The 17,500-nt window shown below is 39.8% G+C and overlaps 1 protein-coding gene across 1 annotated transcript in view; it reads right to left on the bottom strand.

Annotated features, from left to right (window-relative positions):
- LOC138015889 (insulin-like peptide receptor) overlaps window positions 1–17,500 on the bottom strand; it is a 58,651-nt gene that overhangs the window by 7,413 nt on the left and 33,738 nt on the right. Inside the window, exons 13-18 of the mRNA XM_068863015.1 lie at window positions 11,019–11,212; window positions 9,760–9,876; window positions 7,967–8,151; window positions 6,766–6,885; window positions 6,589–6,665; window positions 1,116–1,156 (exon numbers count right to left, since the gene is read on the bottom strand). Coding sequence (XP_068719116.1) covers window positions 1,116–1,156; window positions 6,589–6,665; window positions 6,766–6,885; window positions 7,967–8,151; window positions 9,760–9,876; window positions 11,019–11,212 — 734 coding nt within the window. The remainder of the gene's footprint in view (window positions 1–1,115; window positions 1,157–6,588; window positions 6,666–6,765; window positions 6,886–7,966; window positions 8,152–9,759; window positions 9,877–11,018; window positions 11,213–17,500) is intronic.

The following is a 17,500-nucleotide window of genomic DNA, read 5'->3' as shown; positions in this document are numbered from 1 at the left end:
CAGAAAGCTAGCAACGAAATATCCAAGGTTGAAAATTTAACAGTAATTTATATTTCCTTAATACAGGCAGGCAGAGAGTAACTCATTGTGAAACAGTCGGTATTCTGCGTGACCAATTTTTTTTATTTAGGGTATGGATGGGGTTAACTGATAGTTGACATTCTGCCAAACCTTTAACTGTTTGCCTAGAAATGATATGTTTCTTAACTGATAGCTGAGAATTGGTGATGTGTTTTTAACTGTTAGCTGAGATATGGCCAAAAATTGAGCTGACAGCTGAGAAATAGGCGAAAATTGAGATGATAGTTGAGATTCCAGCAACCCCATCCTGACCCTATTTATTATGTAGTTGCTAGGAAGTGTCCAACCACATCTTGGAGTATTTTTATTTGTCCACAATCATTTGTTCACTTCTTTCCTATGAAGTTTGCACTGAATTTGTTCCTTCTAATACGACATATTGGCTGGAGTGCGCTATCATAAAATAAAAAAAAAAAATAAATTAAAAAAAAATAAAAAAATAAATAAAAAAATAAATAAAAAATAATAATAATAATAATAAACAATACATCTTGGGTTTACAAAAGCCGAGTTGCTTTTTCTTAAAATCTGGCTCACAGGTTCTTGGCGATGTGTGGGGGCTTCGGCATGCGATATCCTCTTTTCAACTCCGCTACTGTCTTGGCCTCAGACCAATCAGGGTATGGAATGCCTCCTATTGATTGTCAAATGTTTTATTACGGTTTTTGTTGCAATGAAATACGATTTAGGGCTTTAATGGAAGATGGCGCCTGAAGGTGAACACAGACGATTCACAGTACTAATCACATAAACAAACAAAAACGTGAGAAATAACCAGTAACTCGTTAAAAAGCAAAGTGATTAAGAAAAAAAAAAGTAAGTTCAGTAGCTAGGAAAATTCCCATATAAATTCACCTTAAATAATAACAATTTTAGGTAGCGAGGGTTTAGAACTAACAAAAACCAACCAACAAACACAAACACAAAACCAAAAATACCGCGGTTAGCCAGGGAAGATAACAATCGCACTCACACAACATTGTGATATCCCTCTTAAGACCTTTTAGCTTAAAATCAATCCCATGGGTACCCACCAATTGTAAATATCTCATAGAGAACGACTCCATAGGACCACCTGCAAGACAGAAACACAAACATACACACACACACGCTTTATTTAGGACTGGAGTGCATGGATGCATGGTGCAAGTTCAACTTCAAGTTTATTAACTTCTTATTTTACTATTACAATGGTAAAGGCTACACTATCCCACAAATAGCATATGCTAATCTAGGCGGGGATGGTGCAGTGGTGACAGTACTCGCCTCCCACCAGTGTGGCCCGGGTTCGATTCCCAGACTCGGCGTCATGTGTGGGTTGAGTTCGTTGGTTCTCTACTATGCATCGAGAGGTTTTTCTCCTGGTATTGCGGTTTTCCCTGGCTCTCCTCAAAACCAACACTTGACTTGATTTGCGTTGATTGTTGATTTCAGTTTACAGTGTCCCCAATTTGTGCTCCAGCCCTAGGAAGACTAGACACTTAAATAAAGTTCCTTTCCTTTTCTTCCCTTTATTCAAATATAGTATCATTCGAATTGAGTTTGCATGCAGAGACCAATGCGACTAAAATTCACTTTTATGTACCTTAAACTAACCAAAAGGGGTTGAAAAAAAACTTTCCTCTTAGGCGCTAACATTATTGCTTTTCCTGACCTGATACAATTATGTCTTAGGCATTAAATACTTCAAAATTTTGGAAATTTAATCGTAAGTAGACAGACACTCCCTGAAGCGTACACTGGGTGGCCTGTGGTACGTGTCACCCAAAAACAGAAGGCACTGAATTGGGGGGTATTGAACTACAACTAGACACTCCATGAACTGTAACTAGACATTCCATGAAGCGTACACTGGGTTGCCTGTGGTACGTGTCACCCAAAAACAGAAGGCTCTGAATTGGGGGGTATTGAACTGCAGCGTTCCAGTTAATTTTTTCAAGTGGAGGTCGTTAAGACCACTTGAGGGTTCAACCAGTGGTCGTGCCAGCAGAGGCCCTTTGGCTCACACGTTTAATGAGTTTTGAGATCTTTCGTTAAATAAACGAAAAAGACATTTAAATGCATTACAGGTCAATTGAAGCGGTAATAAACCCTCTTTTAACGGCTTCAGCTTGGCTTACGTGCAACAGATAAATGCTTCAGTGTTCGAATTTCGCTCCATGATTTTACAAAAAAAGGACGATCTCTGCTACCCAAGCACTGGATCCCTAAAGGTTTAGGTATCTAAGTTGCTTTTTGTCTGCTATTATCATTCTTAGATCGACGTTTTTCCTCCGAACTAAACGGTGAACATCACTGAAGATTACAGCCATATTTACCGTTTGAGACAACCGCTGACCAAACTCAATAATAGCACTTGTGAGGTACTGAGGAAAGGAGGGTGTCCGTCAGGATTTTGAATTTTATTGCAATAAGAGTTGTCAAATTTAGAATTCCTCCACGCTAAACCTGCACACAATTGCAAAACATCTCGTAAGTGACAAACCCAGGAGCCCATGACTCAGCTAATGGGAAATGTAATGCCACGCATTTAGAGGTTATTATGGTTCATGATTTTAGCTTTACCTTAAAAGCAACCTCGGATTTCTAGAGTATTTTAAAATCTATTTTTCTTCTCAGTAATACGTTCGGGAGCCGGATTTAATTTTTACTGATGTCATTTTAGTCTAGAAAGTAGGAATGTTTAGAATGCCTTTATTGTTTTTTTCAGCAACCAATAAAGGACCGCTTGGTCTAAATGCATACCAAATAATACGGATTTACTACGTACTTTTTCTTTATTTTACTGACAGTCTACATTTGCTTTAGTTTATTGGTTGTTACTGAGGGAATTATCATGGATAGGCTTTTACCAAAAAAATAATAACTGTAAGAGCATTCGAAGAACCCGTTTCACTGTTTCACTGTGTTGTACATTGACTACACTTTCTTTGCCATAGGTTTCAATTTTAGGAAAGTAACAGAATTTATGAATCTTCATACGTAGAACGGTTTTGGAACGATTCTGGTGCCACATGATGTCGAAGATACGCCAATTTGAGTCTGAGGCACCATGTTGGAAGTTAGGGAGTCGCCAAATATGTACCAATAACGTCAGCAAAGAAACGACATTTTATTTAAAAATTCGTAAACGAAGACAAAAAAGCTGAGATAAGTTGAAACATAAAAGAAACGAGGAAAAAACTACCAAAATAGAAAAAAATAAAAAGTGGTTGCCGTGAAAATGTCAACCATATATAAACAATATTTGACACACCAAAATCCTATGGAAATTTTAGGAAATGTCACAAAATTTGCTGATCGTTTGCTCAACCGCTTCAGAGTTATGAAGCTAGAAGTCAGCATCCTTCCCAGCCCCCTCCCCCCAAGGAACAAGGATTAATTAGGGTAAAGCTAAGAACCATTCGGTAGGGGAATTTTGGGGCTTGCCAAAGCCTCCGAGAGATTGGCCCACGCCTATACGGTAAAAGCAGTGCTACACAACTCCTGGTACAGCATATAAAAAATAAACCTTTACTTTTGTTATCACGGAATCGTCAACTTAATTTTAGCGAATACCACAATCGTCTTTTGTGCCAGAGGGAACGGGTCAGGCCCATAGGTAGGATATTGTTGAGTGGGTGCGTGTTAGCGCTGATGACGGGAACGTTTAGTGGGTCGTAAGTCGAGGTGCTCTTACGAGATGTTTTGCAATTATGTGCAGGTTTAGCGTGGAGGAATTCTATATTTGACAACTTTTATTGCAATGAAACCGACACACTCCTCCCCATCCAGCTGTCAACTTTACCTTACAAGTGCTATAATTGAATTTGGTCAGCGGTTGTCCAAAAAAGTAATTATGGCTGCAATCTTCAGTGATGTTCACCGTTTTGCCGAGGAAAGACTTCGATGCAAGAATGATAATGGCAGAGAAAAGGCAACTTAGATACCTAAACTTGATTTGCACCTTCAGGGATCCAGTGCTTGGGGAGCAGAGATCGTCCTTTTTTTTGTAAAATCATGGAGCGAAATTCGAACACTGAAGCATTTATCTGTTGCCAAAGCTGAAGCCGTTAAAAGAGGGTTTATTGCCGCTTCAATTGACCTGTAATGCATTTAAATGTCTTTTTCGTTTATTTAGGGTTATTTTAGGTCTATCTGCGTGCGAGGTTGGTGCAACGCTCCCTGTTAACGTGTCTTTTAATGTGCAGCCAAAACTTGGAGATCGCCGAAATTAGGCAAGTTCAGAAAGCTATAAATATTCCATCAAGGACGGGCCGCAAGATTTCTCTCCGTAATGACATTATGTATGATACTTACTTTCCAGCTGCGTTGGTTTGATTGCAAAAGACCGTCTCACTTTTTCATAAATAGAATTTGAAGTTGATCGGTGTTCGCGTGTGTAATCAGCATCTATGATAGGGGTGGCTTTAAAGTCTCGCTGCTAGCTTCACTCAATCTCAATGTTAATGAAAGTCACCTTTGTGTATTCAAAAGACATGAAGTAACTGGCCATCGTTTTTGTTTTGTACAGGCTTCGTTAGTTCGTGATAAATTGATCTTCAATGTTGGGTCAAATTGAAGCCTCGATATAGGGCGGCAGAAGCGTTCGAGCGGGTGAACCAAAAATCCCTCAAAACTCCAATAATTTAAAAGATCCGATCTAGTGGATTGTGGTTTTAGTTTAAGCACATGAAGGTCTTGCAACACACAAGAAATAAGCGAAATCTATTTTTCAAACCAGATCGACTGGACTGCTTTTACAGAGACAGCCTCTTAATCATTTGTCAGAGAGAAAAAAATCCTGTCTCCTTGCGTATCACATTTCAACGCACGCATGCAAATTTGTTAAGCTCGAATATTACGCAACATGGTGAATTCATAAAGGCCACCTTTTCCAGCAAAAAATTTATTGAAACAAAAAACATATTTTCTTTTAGAGGCAAAAAATCCTTGCTATTTCATTCCGTGCGTGAAGACAAGAAACCCAATCGTATCAAATTACCATATGCAACCAGGAGTCCATCAGTAGGAGCCTCCATCTCCCACTTTGTTTGTATGAAGTAGTGTTTTTTCCTGACCTATCTATTTTTAGAACCACTTTCGCGCCATTCATTGTCATGGTGAATGTCAATAACAATTCAGTAGGCAATCAGCGCTAAGGTCTCTCTAATGCTGCAAACTCAGCAGAAAAACATGGCGGACCGATGTGGTCAAGAAAGCGAATCTCAACTATCAAATAGCTTTGACTGTTCAGTTTCAGTATCTATAGAATCAGAAACTAGTTCAAGTTTTGAGAGCAAGGATAGTGGTAGCTCTGCTACAGAAAGGGAAGAAAGTGACGAGCCGGTTGCAAGTACTTCAGGCAAGCGAAAATCGCAACCATCGGCATCACAGAATCATGCGGACCACTTAAGGAACACATTTAATTAACACGGCAAATTCAAGAACGTTATTTCTAAAAATAGATGGGTCACGAAAAACGCTACCTCACCTAGGGCTCCTACTGATGGGCTCCTGACGCAACAAAATAAATTTCAGGATCAAACCCTTTCCTGAAGAACCTTCTCCTTGAATAATAACGACAAAATAGACGAAAAGCTTTCTTTCAAATAATTCTTTGCTGTCACATTTCCAATTATGTTTTTACCTGAAGACTGTGCAGAGTTGAGTACAAATAAATGCAAATAGGCAGGCAACAGAGATTACAGATCCACTTAAGGTGTTCGATTCTTTCTCTGTCTTTGTTGAACTCATAAGTTACCAGAGAATTTTCCATTTGGTTTCAGTGTTGTACATAACATCACGCTGGGTAAAATATTAGACATTCAGCTCACTTTGATTACGGCTCGACGACAGAGCTACCACTATCTTCCTCACCCTCATAGCTTGAACTAGTTTCTGACCATGTAGATTCTGAAACTGAAAAGTCAGAGCTATTCGATAGTTGAGATTCCCTTTCTTCACCACTTCGGTCCGCCATGTTTTTCTGCTGAGTTTGCAGCATTAGCGCTCATTAGACCTCAGCGCTGGTTGGCTACTGAATTGTTATTGACGTTTACCATGACAACGAATGGCGCGAAAGTGGTTCTCAAAATAGATAGGCCAGAAAAAACGCTACTTCATAGAAACAAAGTGGAAGATGGAGGCTCCTACTGATGGGCTCCTGTCCAGATATTTATTTTTAACCGCCTGGCTCGTTTATCCAATTGACGTTTCATTCTTGAGTTCCATAAAGGTATATTTTGTTTAAAGACCCACCAAAACGCCATTTGCGTTTCAATGACTTCGACGCCATTGCAGGTTAGTTAAATATTCTCCTGTGTCCACCAGCCAAAATCTACGCATTTCCATTACCCCCTCAGACCTAAGAAAATACACACAGAAGACTCTATGCACAAAGACACCACTTAGCAGGGAAGTGGCGGGGAAGACTTTTACCGACACGGAAAAAAAAAAAGGAAAAAAAACCAAAACAAAACAAAGAAATTCCACCCATTTTCCGACAACCCAGTAAAAAGCACATACACATCACTTTTGCTTGACAGATTTGCAGCATCTCCAAAGAGTATCTCAGGTGCCGTCCACTTTACTGGTATACAGCCCTAGGGAGAAAACAGCATTGCACTTTCATGTTAAAAACAGAACGTCAAAGAAGTATACAGGGAACAATGTGAAAGGGAAGCCATCAATAATGTAACCCACCTTTTTGGCATTGCCATGTCCATATTTAAAGTTCTGGTAAGATAACCCAAAATCAGTGATCTTGCACACACGGTTTTTATCAAGAAGTACATTTCGTGCTGCAAGATCACGGTGAATAATCTACAAATAGCAAATAATCAACGTTAGTCTTATTCGCGTACAGGATATTTTCTGTAATCCCACCTGAAGTGAAGAGGTGCGATTTGCATTTCCCTGGCAACAAGAGGACTGCAAACGGGTCCAAAGTTACAGCTTACTCAAAATGACTCAGAGGAAGTTGATGAATTTCAACGTTTGGAAGCATTAATGGGTATTAACTAAAATGATTAGAAAACAACGGGATCTGATCGAGCCATAGCCAATGTTCCCCGATTTTAAAAAGATGACTGTTGTATTATCATGACGACCACGGCGGCAGCAGGCAACACTTAGCTCTTATTAACCGAGCAGGAGGTCTGTATGGGAGAATCTTGACCGAGATCGTGAGTACAGACCGAACGCAGTGAGGTCTGTACACACGACCGAGGTCAAGATTCTCCCATACAGACTGACTAAGCTCGGTTAATAAGATGTTTATTATATGGCAAACAAGAACAATTTAATTCGTTTAATGTAACTGGTTTGTACTAACTGACAAATTGCTTGCGAACGGCGATGAGCTGAGCTTAATTCTGCCACAGTTTGCTCGTCCTCCTTACCTTTTTTTCTCATCATGCTTTCTGGCACTTCCATAAGTAAATATTGGTAAAAGAAAATACTCAATATTTTTGCATTTTAGTTTGCATCTTTTCACCGCAAAACATTACCGGTCTAGATGCCGGTCTAGATGGGAAAATCTAGACCGCGGTCAATATCGATTTCAGCCAATCAAATTCGTGAACTTGGTAGTTCCCAGTCCTTGTGAGACAGAGCCATATAATAATATGTAATATCAAGGCATGGATTGGTGTTGGTCCTCCAGCGTTATCTCAATATAGAAAACCTAGTATTTAAAGGGCCCGCTAGTAAGTGTTACCTACAGCAATCCATTTACGAATATCATAACAAAATGATCACACATTTTCGCCTACATAATGTCAAACACTATAGGCAGTAAGCATGTTGCATGATGCATTTCGTAGATACAATCTTAATCTGTGAAAGATTAGAATAAGCAACAATAATACCATATCTTACTACATGCTTGTTTTGTGTCACATACCCCTCTAGATGCTAGGAAAACCATTCCAGTAGCAATCTGATTTGAAAATGACATTAGGTCATACGTCCCCAGTTGCGCTACTTGTAGTTTGCCGCGATAATATTTGTCGAAAATTCCACGGCTTTTTCTCAGGTAGCCCAGCAGATCTCCACGGGGTAAGTACTCCATGATCAAAATTGGGTGTACTGTGAAGGTTACGCAGAGTTTGGACAACGTTTATAATGCTGCATTCTAACTGTTAACTTCTTGGAAAGGTGGATATGGGCTCTACCATTATTACTTTTAGGCGCTTTTAAGAAGTAAACAAGTAAAGCCGTATTTGCGTGGCGTTGCACTGTGTTGGAAGATCACAGTTTGCCCAACCCCCTTTGTCAGCATCGCATTTAAGCGGCTCACCTTGAATGAGTATGAAGAAAATGGCGAATATCTACACATTCCCAAGTTAAAGGTCATGTTACCCAAAAATGATTATAACATTAATCAACGTTACTCATAATTTCCACATATTTGATTTCTCCGTATGATGGAAAGAACTGTGAGAAGAACTTCCTATAATCATTTTAAAAAAATACTAAGGGCCAGATTTTTAATATGACAAAACTTACAAAACTATAGTGAGTAAGAGATGATTAAAAATTATAATATATTTTTAAAGATGTAAAATATAAAATTCTCATGCAAAATGTACACTTCCTTTTAATTATTTATCTCTCCCTGGTGGTCTTTGCAGCCTGAGGCAGTTTCTTCCATATAATAATAATAATAATAATAATAATAATAATAATAATAATAATAATAATAATAATAATAATAATAATAATAATAATAATAAATTCTTTATTTTTCAAATTATCAGTAAAAATACACACACTGAAAAAACCAAATAAAGAACTCTAAAACAAGTATTACGCTTATAGAGATACAATTACTAATACTAATTCTAATAATAGCAATAATAGTTATTAAAAAAAAAAATTCTAGTTTCCTATAAACATGTGTATTAATATAAATAAAAATGAAACAACTCTTAGTATTATAGATTTGATAAAATGAAGGAAAGAAAAATTATAAATCAATATTATAGAATGTCAAGACGCTCTTTGCCATAAACTCAGTGTCCGGCAGAGGATAACGCTATTTACAGAAGAACAAAAACTATCTACATGCGACCGAGACTTCTAGTTCTAGATCAGTCTCCTGTATATTTGGGGTAATAATAATAATCATCATCGTCATCATAATAATAATAATAATAATAATAATAATAATAATGATAATAATAATAATACGCAAAAAAACAAAGCCTCCAATACCTTCTTGTATAAAGAGGTTCAAACTGGGTTCTCTTTAGAAGTGTGAAATCAGGCACAGGACCGTTTTATATAGCCAACCATCTGCATTTTTATTACATTTATCAGCTTCAAGGGTTTGCATCTCAGATTGCAAAACAAAGGTAATATCTTTTGTTATTTGATGTCATTGCTTTGATGATTTATTCTTTTAAAAAAATTGTTCTGTTTTTCTGTTTCTTGACCTTATGCTATGCAGTTGTTGGAAGTGAACTAGACGTTAAGAGGGATCAAATTGTTTTTGGGAAATGTCGTGAAAACGGCCATTATCTCACTACTCGTGTAACTCGGCAAAATGGGCTAGAATTACCCGAATAATTTGCTTCAATAGACAAATTTATCCCTACATGTCATCGGTCGATAAGGTTTTCACTAACGGTCTTTTACTATAGGTGCAAATTTTTCACAGCTGTTTCTATTTAGCAGTTAGAATAAGATCCTTACTTTGGGTGGTGACACAGCCAATGAATTGAACAATATTCGGCTGAGGGCTGTCTCCAATTACTTTGCCCAACCCAATTTCTCTCATCAGAGCAGTTTTTCCTTCCTGTCCAGATGTGGCTACAATAAATGACACCAGGGTACAATAAGATTGATCACATGACTAGTTGGGGTGTTTCATGGATTTCTACCTCCTTAGTCATCAACTATTATGAACACGGTTGTTTTCCTCAAGCATGTTTTTGTCTCATTTTCTTTACGTCATGAGGCATTGTGAAAAACGGATTGACAGATTTGCCGGATACAAGGCTGGTATCAACGGAAGGCGATGGTGCGTTTCTTACCCTCCCTCCATTTGACAGCGCTCCATTTTACAGGTAATTAGAGCTCGCCAACCATTTGGGGGTATTTAAGTATCTTATATCGTATTTGATATATTTCGCTAAGGATTGGCGATTTTAAACTGCAATTTAGCAGTGGAAAATAGCCTCTATAAATGATTTTTACAATGAACTTTATCGCTTAATGTGCAACGGGGGTAAAAATTTGGTGTATTTGAGGCGAGACGTCGCCATGGAAGCTTAAAATAAAAGTTAAAGAACAAAATATCTGTACACACTTGTATTGAATACGAATCAGAAAGGAAAAAAGGATTAGGAAATCCATTAGGAGAAGGCGATCTATTTTGGTAGTCTCCGCATTCGTCTCGAGGTTAAGATAAAGGTGGGTAGCTTAAGAAAGTGTTGATTGAGAATTGATGATTTTTGCTGCACTCTTTCATAAAAGATAGTTATGATAATTTTTTCTTTCCCTTTCGACGTAGTTTATCGAGCATGTTGAACGAGGTTTTGTAAGCGTCTACGTGACAGGTACTTCATTAAAGCACTTAATATCGCAGTGGAAACTATCACGGCAATGAACATGTACAAGTACAAGGAAAGGTTACGTTTATACAAACGTTGGTCGTGTAGCACTTATATTTTTAAACAGAGTTAACTGAATGGAGTGTAGTGTAACGTGAAGTGCTAGATTTCTATCCCATATAAACCATGTGAGCGTTAGCCTTACTGATGGAACTGGGCCCACACAAGGACAGAGAAAAACTCTGACCAGGGTGGGAATTGAACCCACGACTTTCGGGTTAGATCTCCGCCGCTCTACCGACTGAGCTACAAGGTCAGACGGGAGCAGGCCGTGGGAACTGAAGATGTTAAAGCCACGTAACCTTTCCTTATCAATTAACAAAGCCGAATCGTACTTACGAGAAAAGCACTTTGCTGCAACAAAACGTATGCCTCGTTTCCCATTTCCACGACTCAAAGTTGCTCGCCAAACTGTTCCAAATGCTCCGGAACCAATGACCTCCTCAAGAGAAATTTGGCCAAGTGGTACTTCCCATTTGTTCACTGCAACATTCAACAACTCCATTTCCAGTTCTTCCTCGGCATCACCTGATCTTTAATCCAGAAATGTTGCGTGTTAGTTCTCTCATTTTCCAATGGTGGGTTGGTTGCCGCTCGCCAAAGCCGTTTTTCATTTTGTCACAGGATGTTTCCAAAAGCGTAATTGGTTTGCTTATTTGATGCTGGAACACTCCCACAAATGATGCAAATATTGTAGTTCGAATGGCAGAAACCACTAAGTGGTAAGCAAGAGAAATGTCTAGCCCTTGCGATGCGTTTAATTTCAGTTAATTTTTAGATGTTACGAAAACGGGAGTCTGTTCCCCAAGACGTTTGCAAAGTCAAAAGAATTCGAAATGACGTTCAGAGTTGCAGAAGCAAGGAGGTTGGTATATGATGCCCCAAAAGCCAGAGTGGGAAACCAAAAGCCATAATTAATATCCTCAGCTGCCATTTTACAACGCCAGATGAGTTCATATTATGTATACTTAACAATCACACACTTCTTGGGAAACAGACTTTTGATCTTAAAATAAATTTTGCGAAATTCACGTATCCCGGCCAACTCCCCTACACCTTCTCTCTCCTTCATTTGTCTTGCTGCAAGGGAGGATGAGGGGACGAAACACCTCCACTATATATGAGCCTCTTCCAATGATTTTCTTTTCAATCTCAATTTAGCCTGCGGTCATGATGCGCGGCTATTTGGAAGAATACACCCGATTGGTTGTCATTGGCTGTGCGACCATGGACACGAGACCAACAACATTCAGAGCGTGGGGCGAAGCTAAAGATAGATGGGGCATGGAGATGTGTTCTCTACGCTCATCCTCCCTTGCTTGTGGCTAGTTAGACTTGCCTCAAGTCGACGTCACGAGAATCCCAGGAGTAAATGTTGTGGGGAGCGAAGCGTGATTTTTCGTACGCGAAGCGGATGAGCGAGCGACGCAGTCGCGAGAGGTCGACTTGTCTCGCTCGCAAGGTTCATTTGCTTTTCGCGACAAAAAGGGTATGACGTCATTCGCAAGTCCTGCACTTGATGGCGCAATCCCACGAAAACAATCAAACATGTTTGTTTCTCCGAAATCGTCAGAGGAAATTTCTTCCCTTTGTGCTAAAGGTATCAGAAACAAAGACAAAATAAAACGAAAGCTTATTTCCATCTCGAGTCGCCGCTTGGAAAGGAGATCTCCACTGATACTTCTTTGGACCAACACTTTGTGCCGTAAATTGTGCTGATACAAACGAACACTAGTTCGAAAGATTGACAAGTAAGGGAAAGCTTCGAATCGTCAAGAAAGTCAATTGATTTCACTCATGAAAGATCAGGTAGGCTTCAGGTGTACGAGACGTGCTAGACCGGGATTAAAAGACATGCTAAACCGGGAACAAAAGTAGAGATAAGCTTACATCTTAGTGAAACTTACTCCTTAGCAGCTCCGGTAGGAGCAGACACAAACACATCTCTGCAAGACATATATGCTTGAATTGTTTTTCCCCGATAGTCGCGCAGTTTGGAATATCCTGTGGTCTTAGTAGGCCAACACAAACTTATTTTCACCATGGACATTACATCTCTATACACAGTCATTCCTAACAGCGAAGGTCTTCAAGCACTTAAACACTTTTTCGATCAACGCACTGTCAAAGAACCTAGCTCGGAAACGCTCCTCCGCCTTGCCGAACTAGTTTTAACGCTTAACTGTTTTTCATTCGCCGGCAACTATTACAAACAAATTAATGGTGTAGCGATGGGCACAAGAATGGGACCTAGCTATGCCAATCTTTTTGTAGGATATGTTGAACACCAATTTTTTATTCAGTACAACGGCACAAAACCTGAACTCTACGGCCGCTACATCGACGACTGCATCGGCGCTATTTCATCCAGCAGAGAAGAACTCGATCAATTTATAACCTCCGTCAACTCTTTTCATCCGGCTCTTAAATATACCTGGGAAATTTCGGAAACTTCATTGGCTTTCCTAGATATCAAAGTTTCTATTAGAGGCAACGTGCTATGTACTAGTGTGCACTACAAACCTACTGATTCACACAGTTATTTGTTGTATTCATCGTCACATCCATCACATGTCAAGAACTCCATTCCTTATTCTCAATTTCTTAGACTTCGACGTCTATGTAGTGATGACTCCGATTTTTCCAGCAAATCAGAGGAGATGTGCCAGTTCTTCGAAAAACGTGGCTATCCTGTCTCTGTGGTCAAAGCGGGCCATCATCGCGCCCAACAATTTGATCGACAGTCGTCACTACAAACGTCACAGAAAGATAAGAATGACAGAATTCCATTCACCCTCACTTTCCATCCTCATAATCACGCAGTCAAAAGCATCATTCTTAGTAATTTTAAATTACTCCAAAATGATCCCGAGACTGGTAGAATCTTTTCACAACCTCCAATTATTTCATTCAAACGCGACAAAAACGTAGGCAACTTTTTAGTTAACGAGCAACCCGGCACTTTCAAATGCGCGCGCTCACGATGCAAAACTTGTCTTTTCATTGTTAACACTAGCAAGATATCGGGACCTAAGCGATCTGTTAAGATCACCGATCGTTTCACACGTACCTCCGCAAATGTCATTTATTGCATAACCTGTACGTTATGCAATAAATTATACATTGGTGAGACAGGTAGACGACTAGGTGACCGATTCCGCGAACACCTTCGCGATGTTGAGAAGAATGACAAGGATGCATCTAAGCCAGTCGCTCGCCATTTTAATCTGCCTAACCACTCCAAAAAACACATGGCTATCTGCGGCCTTTCCCTACATCTAGGTACGACGGAAAGCCGCAAGAATCTGGAACAAAAATTCATCTTTCAAATCGGCACCCTTAATCCTCACGGTATTAACGAACGCTTTTCATTTAACTAATATATTCCTACTTTTCACGTTGCCATGTTACCACCAATAGCGTAGCTCCTACTCTACTATAAAAACTACACGTAACCCATAATCCCTCGATTCGCTCTGACGAAGGGCTAACGCTCGAAACGTCAGCTTTTAGAATCTCTGTACGGTGGTCAATTTACATTATCAACTCCATTGATAAACCAAATTTTTGTATACTACTTCCCCACCGACGCAGCACCACAGTTTCTTTAGAAACTACCCCTTCATTCATTAGTAGCCTTAAGCCGCGGCTACACGAGCGATTTTTGTCTCGCGCCGGTGATGCAATTCTTTTTCAGATTTTGGGCGTTTTCCATTTACCAAGAAATTCCGGAAATTCCGGTTGGGTTGTAAATGGAACACACGTTTTTGGTTCGTTTCACTGGAAAATTTCCGGAATAAACGGAACTTCTGAAAAGGTAGTCCTGTTTTCCCGTTGGAAACTTTCCGATGGAAACGTGTGTTCCATTTACAACTTTTGAAAGGTCTTACCACTTCCAGGCTATTCACGGCCACATTTTTAAATTTTGGCGCCTAAAATCGCAATCACTGGGCGGCGAACGGACCTGAGTTAAATGGAACATGTTTTTCACCCGATAGAAATTTCCACCGAAATTTCCAGAAATTTTTTGTAAATGGAAAACGCCCTTTGTCGCGTCGCCTGCGCGCCAGAGTGGCTACACTTGTGACAAATTTTGGCGACAAATTGAAGACCGCGCGAATCGCATACTTCAAGAGACCTGGGCACTAAAAAAAGACATTCCTACTTTAATACTCTTTAGTCGCGTCCCAAGCGCGGGCAAAAAGTTGCAGGGTGGCTACACCGGCAACTATCTCTACGATTTTGTTGCGAAAGTTTCAACTCTGGTGACTTTTTCTTCACCTGTCGCGTCGCCACTTCAAGGGTGGCTACACGTTTCATCTCGCGGTGGCGACGCGACAAAGTTTGAAAAAATCGCATCACCAGCGCGAGCAAAAAATCGCTCGTGTAGCCGCGGCTTTACGTTGAAAGTCACGCTTTACTGCACATGGCAACTCTATCCCCTGGGGTCCACGATTGGTCTCGCTCAGCGACCCGTTTTTGGGTCGTTAAAATTGGCGCCAATCAAGTATGAAAAGTCCTTCGTCCCGCGCGCCATCTACATTAGACGAAGGATTTTTCGAAAGTCTAGTGGCTAGTTATTGCAATGCTATGTAAATAAGGTGTCATACATAGAGTATACAATAGAGAGCTTAAGCACAAGGCGTTTGTCAAGTAGCCGAGGAGAAACTGGGTCGAGACCGACGTCCTTGACTTGACTTGCTTGCATTAAGGGCCCACAGACGGATTTTTCGCGCGTTGCTAAGGAAGTGAAATGTTACTAAATCAAAATCAAGATTTCTTTTAGAAAGACAAGAGATATGCTTTTTAAAAGTTACAATCAAGGATTAATATGAGGGGATAAACATTTTCAACGCATAACTTTTTAGGTTAGCATTTTCTGAAGTAGCGAATTTGGAAAAAAGAGTAAGTGTGTATATGCATCTTTTCCATGAAAAAGGAAAGTACATGCAGGAACAACCTCTAAGTTGTCCATCAAGATGAGACGTAAAGCGCCATCGCCTACGATACTTATACAATTGACCACGATGGAGTTTGTTTGCCTGATTCATTTTCAATGCTTTGTAACGGTATTCGTCAATGTGTTGCTCAACAGCAACGATGTTAGTTGGACACCGTGTATGTTTTCAGCTGTTTATTGTACACAGCTCTATGATATTACAAAAATATTCCACTTGTAGCACAGGAATAGTTGTTCCTCATGCTCCAAACGTAAGAGAAATATTTTCCTTGTGAAGTTCGTAAGATAGATTTGATATTGTGCCAAAAGTGGTATACAGAAATTTCCACATAAAAGCCTACTTTCTAAATAAACATTTCAGATATTCTTTGTCACAAGTGCCCATAGAAATTTTCACGAACATCCCAGTTGCTTAGACAAAAAGTTCCAGATATTCCTTGCCACAAGAAGTCTATTGAAATTTCTATGTACATCCCAGTTGCTTAGACAAAATAGTTTCAGATTGTGTCCGAAAAAAATTCAATGTAACAGACATATGAAGGGCGTGGGGAACTTTTTATGATATAGGAAAACTGTCGTTAAATTTTAAGTTTTCGCTCAAGGGCTCCTAATTTCAAAGACATTCCCCGAATTAGTTGCGAGAAGGGTTCAGTGTAGCAATTATGAACGGGCGAAGTTTACGCTACAAAGTTCTTTGTTTGATTCCACGCAAAAAAAGCTCAACAGAGAGCTTCGACTGGTTAAGCCGCGTGCAAATGCACTGGATTTGCCCACTGTACAAGCTCTCAACATGTTGAGCTCAACAAGGTGAGCGCATTTGAACACCCTGTTGAGAGGTGTTGAGTCTTGTTGAGTCAAATTTGAAACTGGTCAAACTTTTCGCTCAACACGGCTCAACATTTCCTTTGTTTCGCGGTCATCTATGTGTGACTCAACAAAGTTGAGTGCATTTGCACAGCTCAACATGTTGAGCCCACGCACGCGCAGTGCCCAGCGTATCCATTGGGAGTTTAAACATATCGAACATTTTACCATTCTCGTTCCCAGAGCTGCGATCCTCTTGGCCAGCGCCTCGGATCGAGAGCTCTGGCCGGTTCCAATCCGTTCTCGCCACTGATTGGTCAGATGGGAACACAATAAAAATGTTAACCGGAAGAAATCGGAAGAGGATGGCCGAAGGGATTCTATTTTCTGTTTGCCGTACTTGCAACAGATATATTATTAGTAACAACCATCCTTTGGATTTATTTGGTGAAAAGACAATTAGGGAAGGAATCGTACGGGATTGAGAAGAGTTTTCTGGTTTGAAAATTTCTGTCGACGATGGTTTATTACCATCGCGAATATGTAGATCTTGCTACGTTACGGTCACAACATTTCAGGAGTTTATAAAGACGGTAGTTCATTCGAAAGCTCAGCACGAGTCGGTTATCCGATCTAAAAGAAGGAAAAAACGCGAGAAAAAAAGGAGCAAGGTCAGCTGGTTATATGTTACGCAGGATTTTTGACTAAGCTCGATCGATTCATGTGTTTACGGTGTAATTATTGTTCATGTGTTTAACAACGCAAAGCCTTGACTCCTTTTGAATATGTCCGTGGTGAGGAAGAAAAGATTAAGCCAACAGCTAACCCGGTTATCGCGTACTTTTTTGTTACATTCTCTTATTGCAATAATGAAATTTGTAAGTATATTTTCTTTGTGTAATATCGTATTAAAGTTGGAACTTGATTCCTTCCATGTCCAGTTTGCATTAGTTATAAGAAAATCATACAACTAAGGTTGATACAAAAGGCTTCAGTTGAGAGCAACCCCTGATGAAAAGGGACTACAGCCCCTGATGAAAAATGGGGATAAAGGGGG

This window comes from Montipora capricornis, chromosome 9 (assembly GCF_036669925.1).
Source record: "Montipora capricornis isolate CH-2021 chromosome 9, ASM3666992v2, whole genome shotgun sequence".
In the NCBI taxonomy this organism is placed as follows: Eukaryota; Metazoa; Cnidaria; class Anthozoa; order Scleractinia; family Acroporidae; genus Montipora; species Montipora capricornis.
This window is presented reverse-complemented; position numbering and strand designations above follow the sequence as displayed.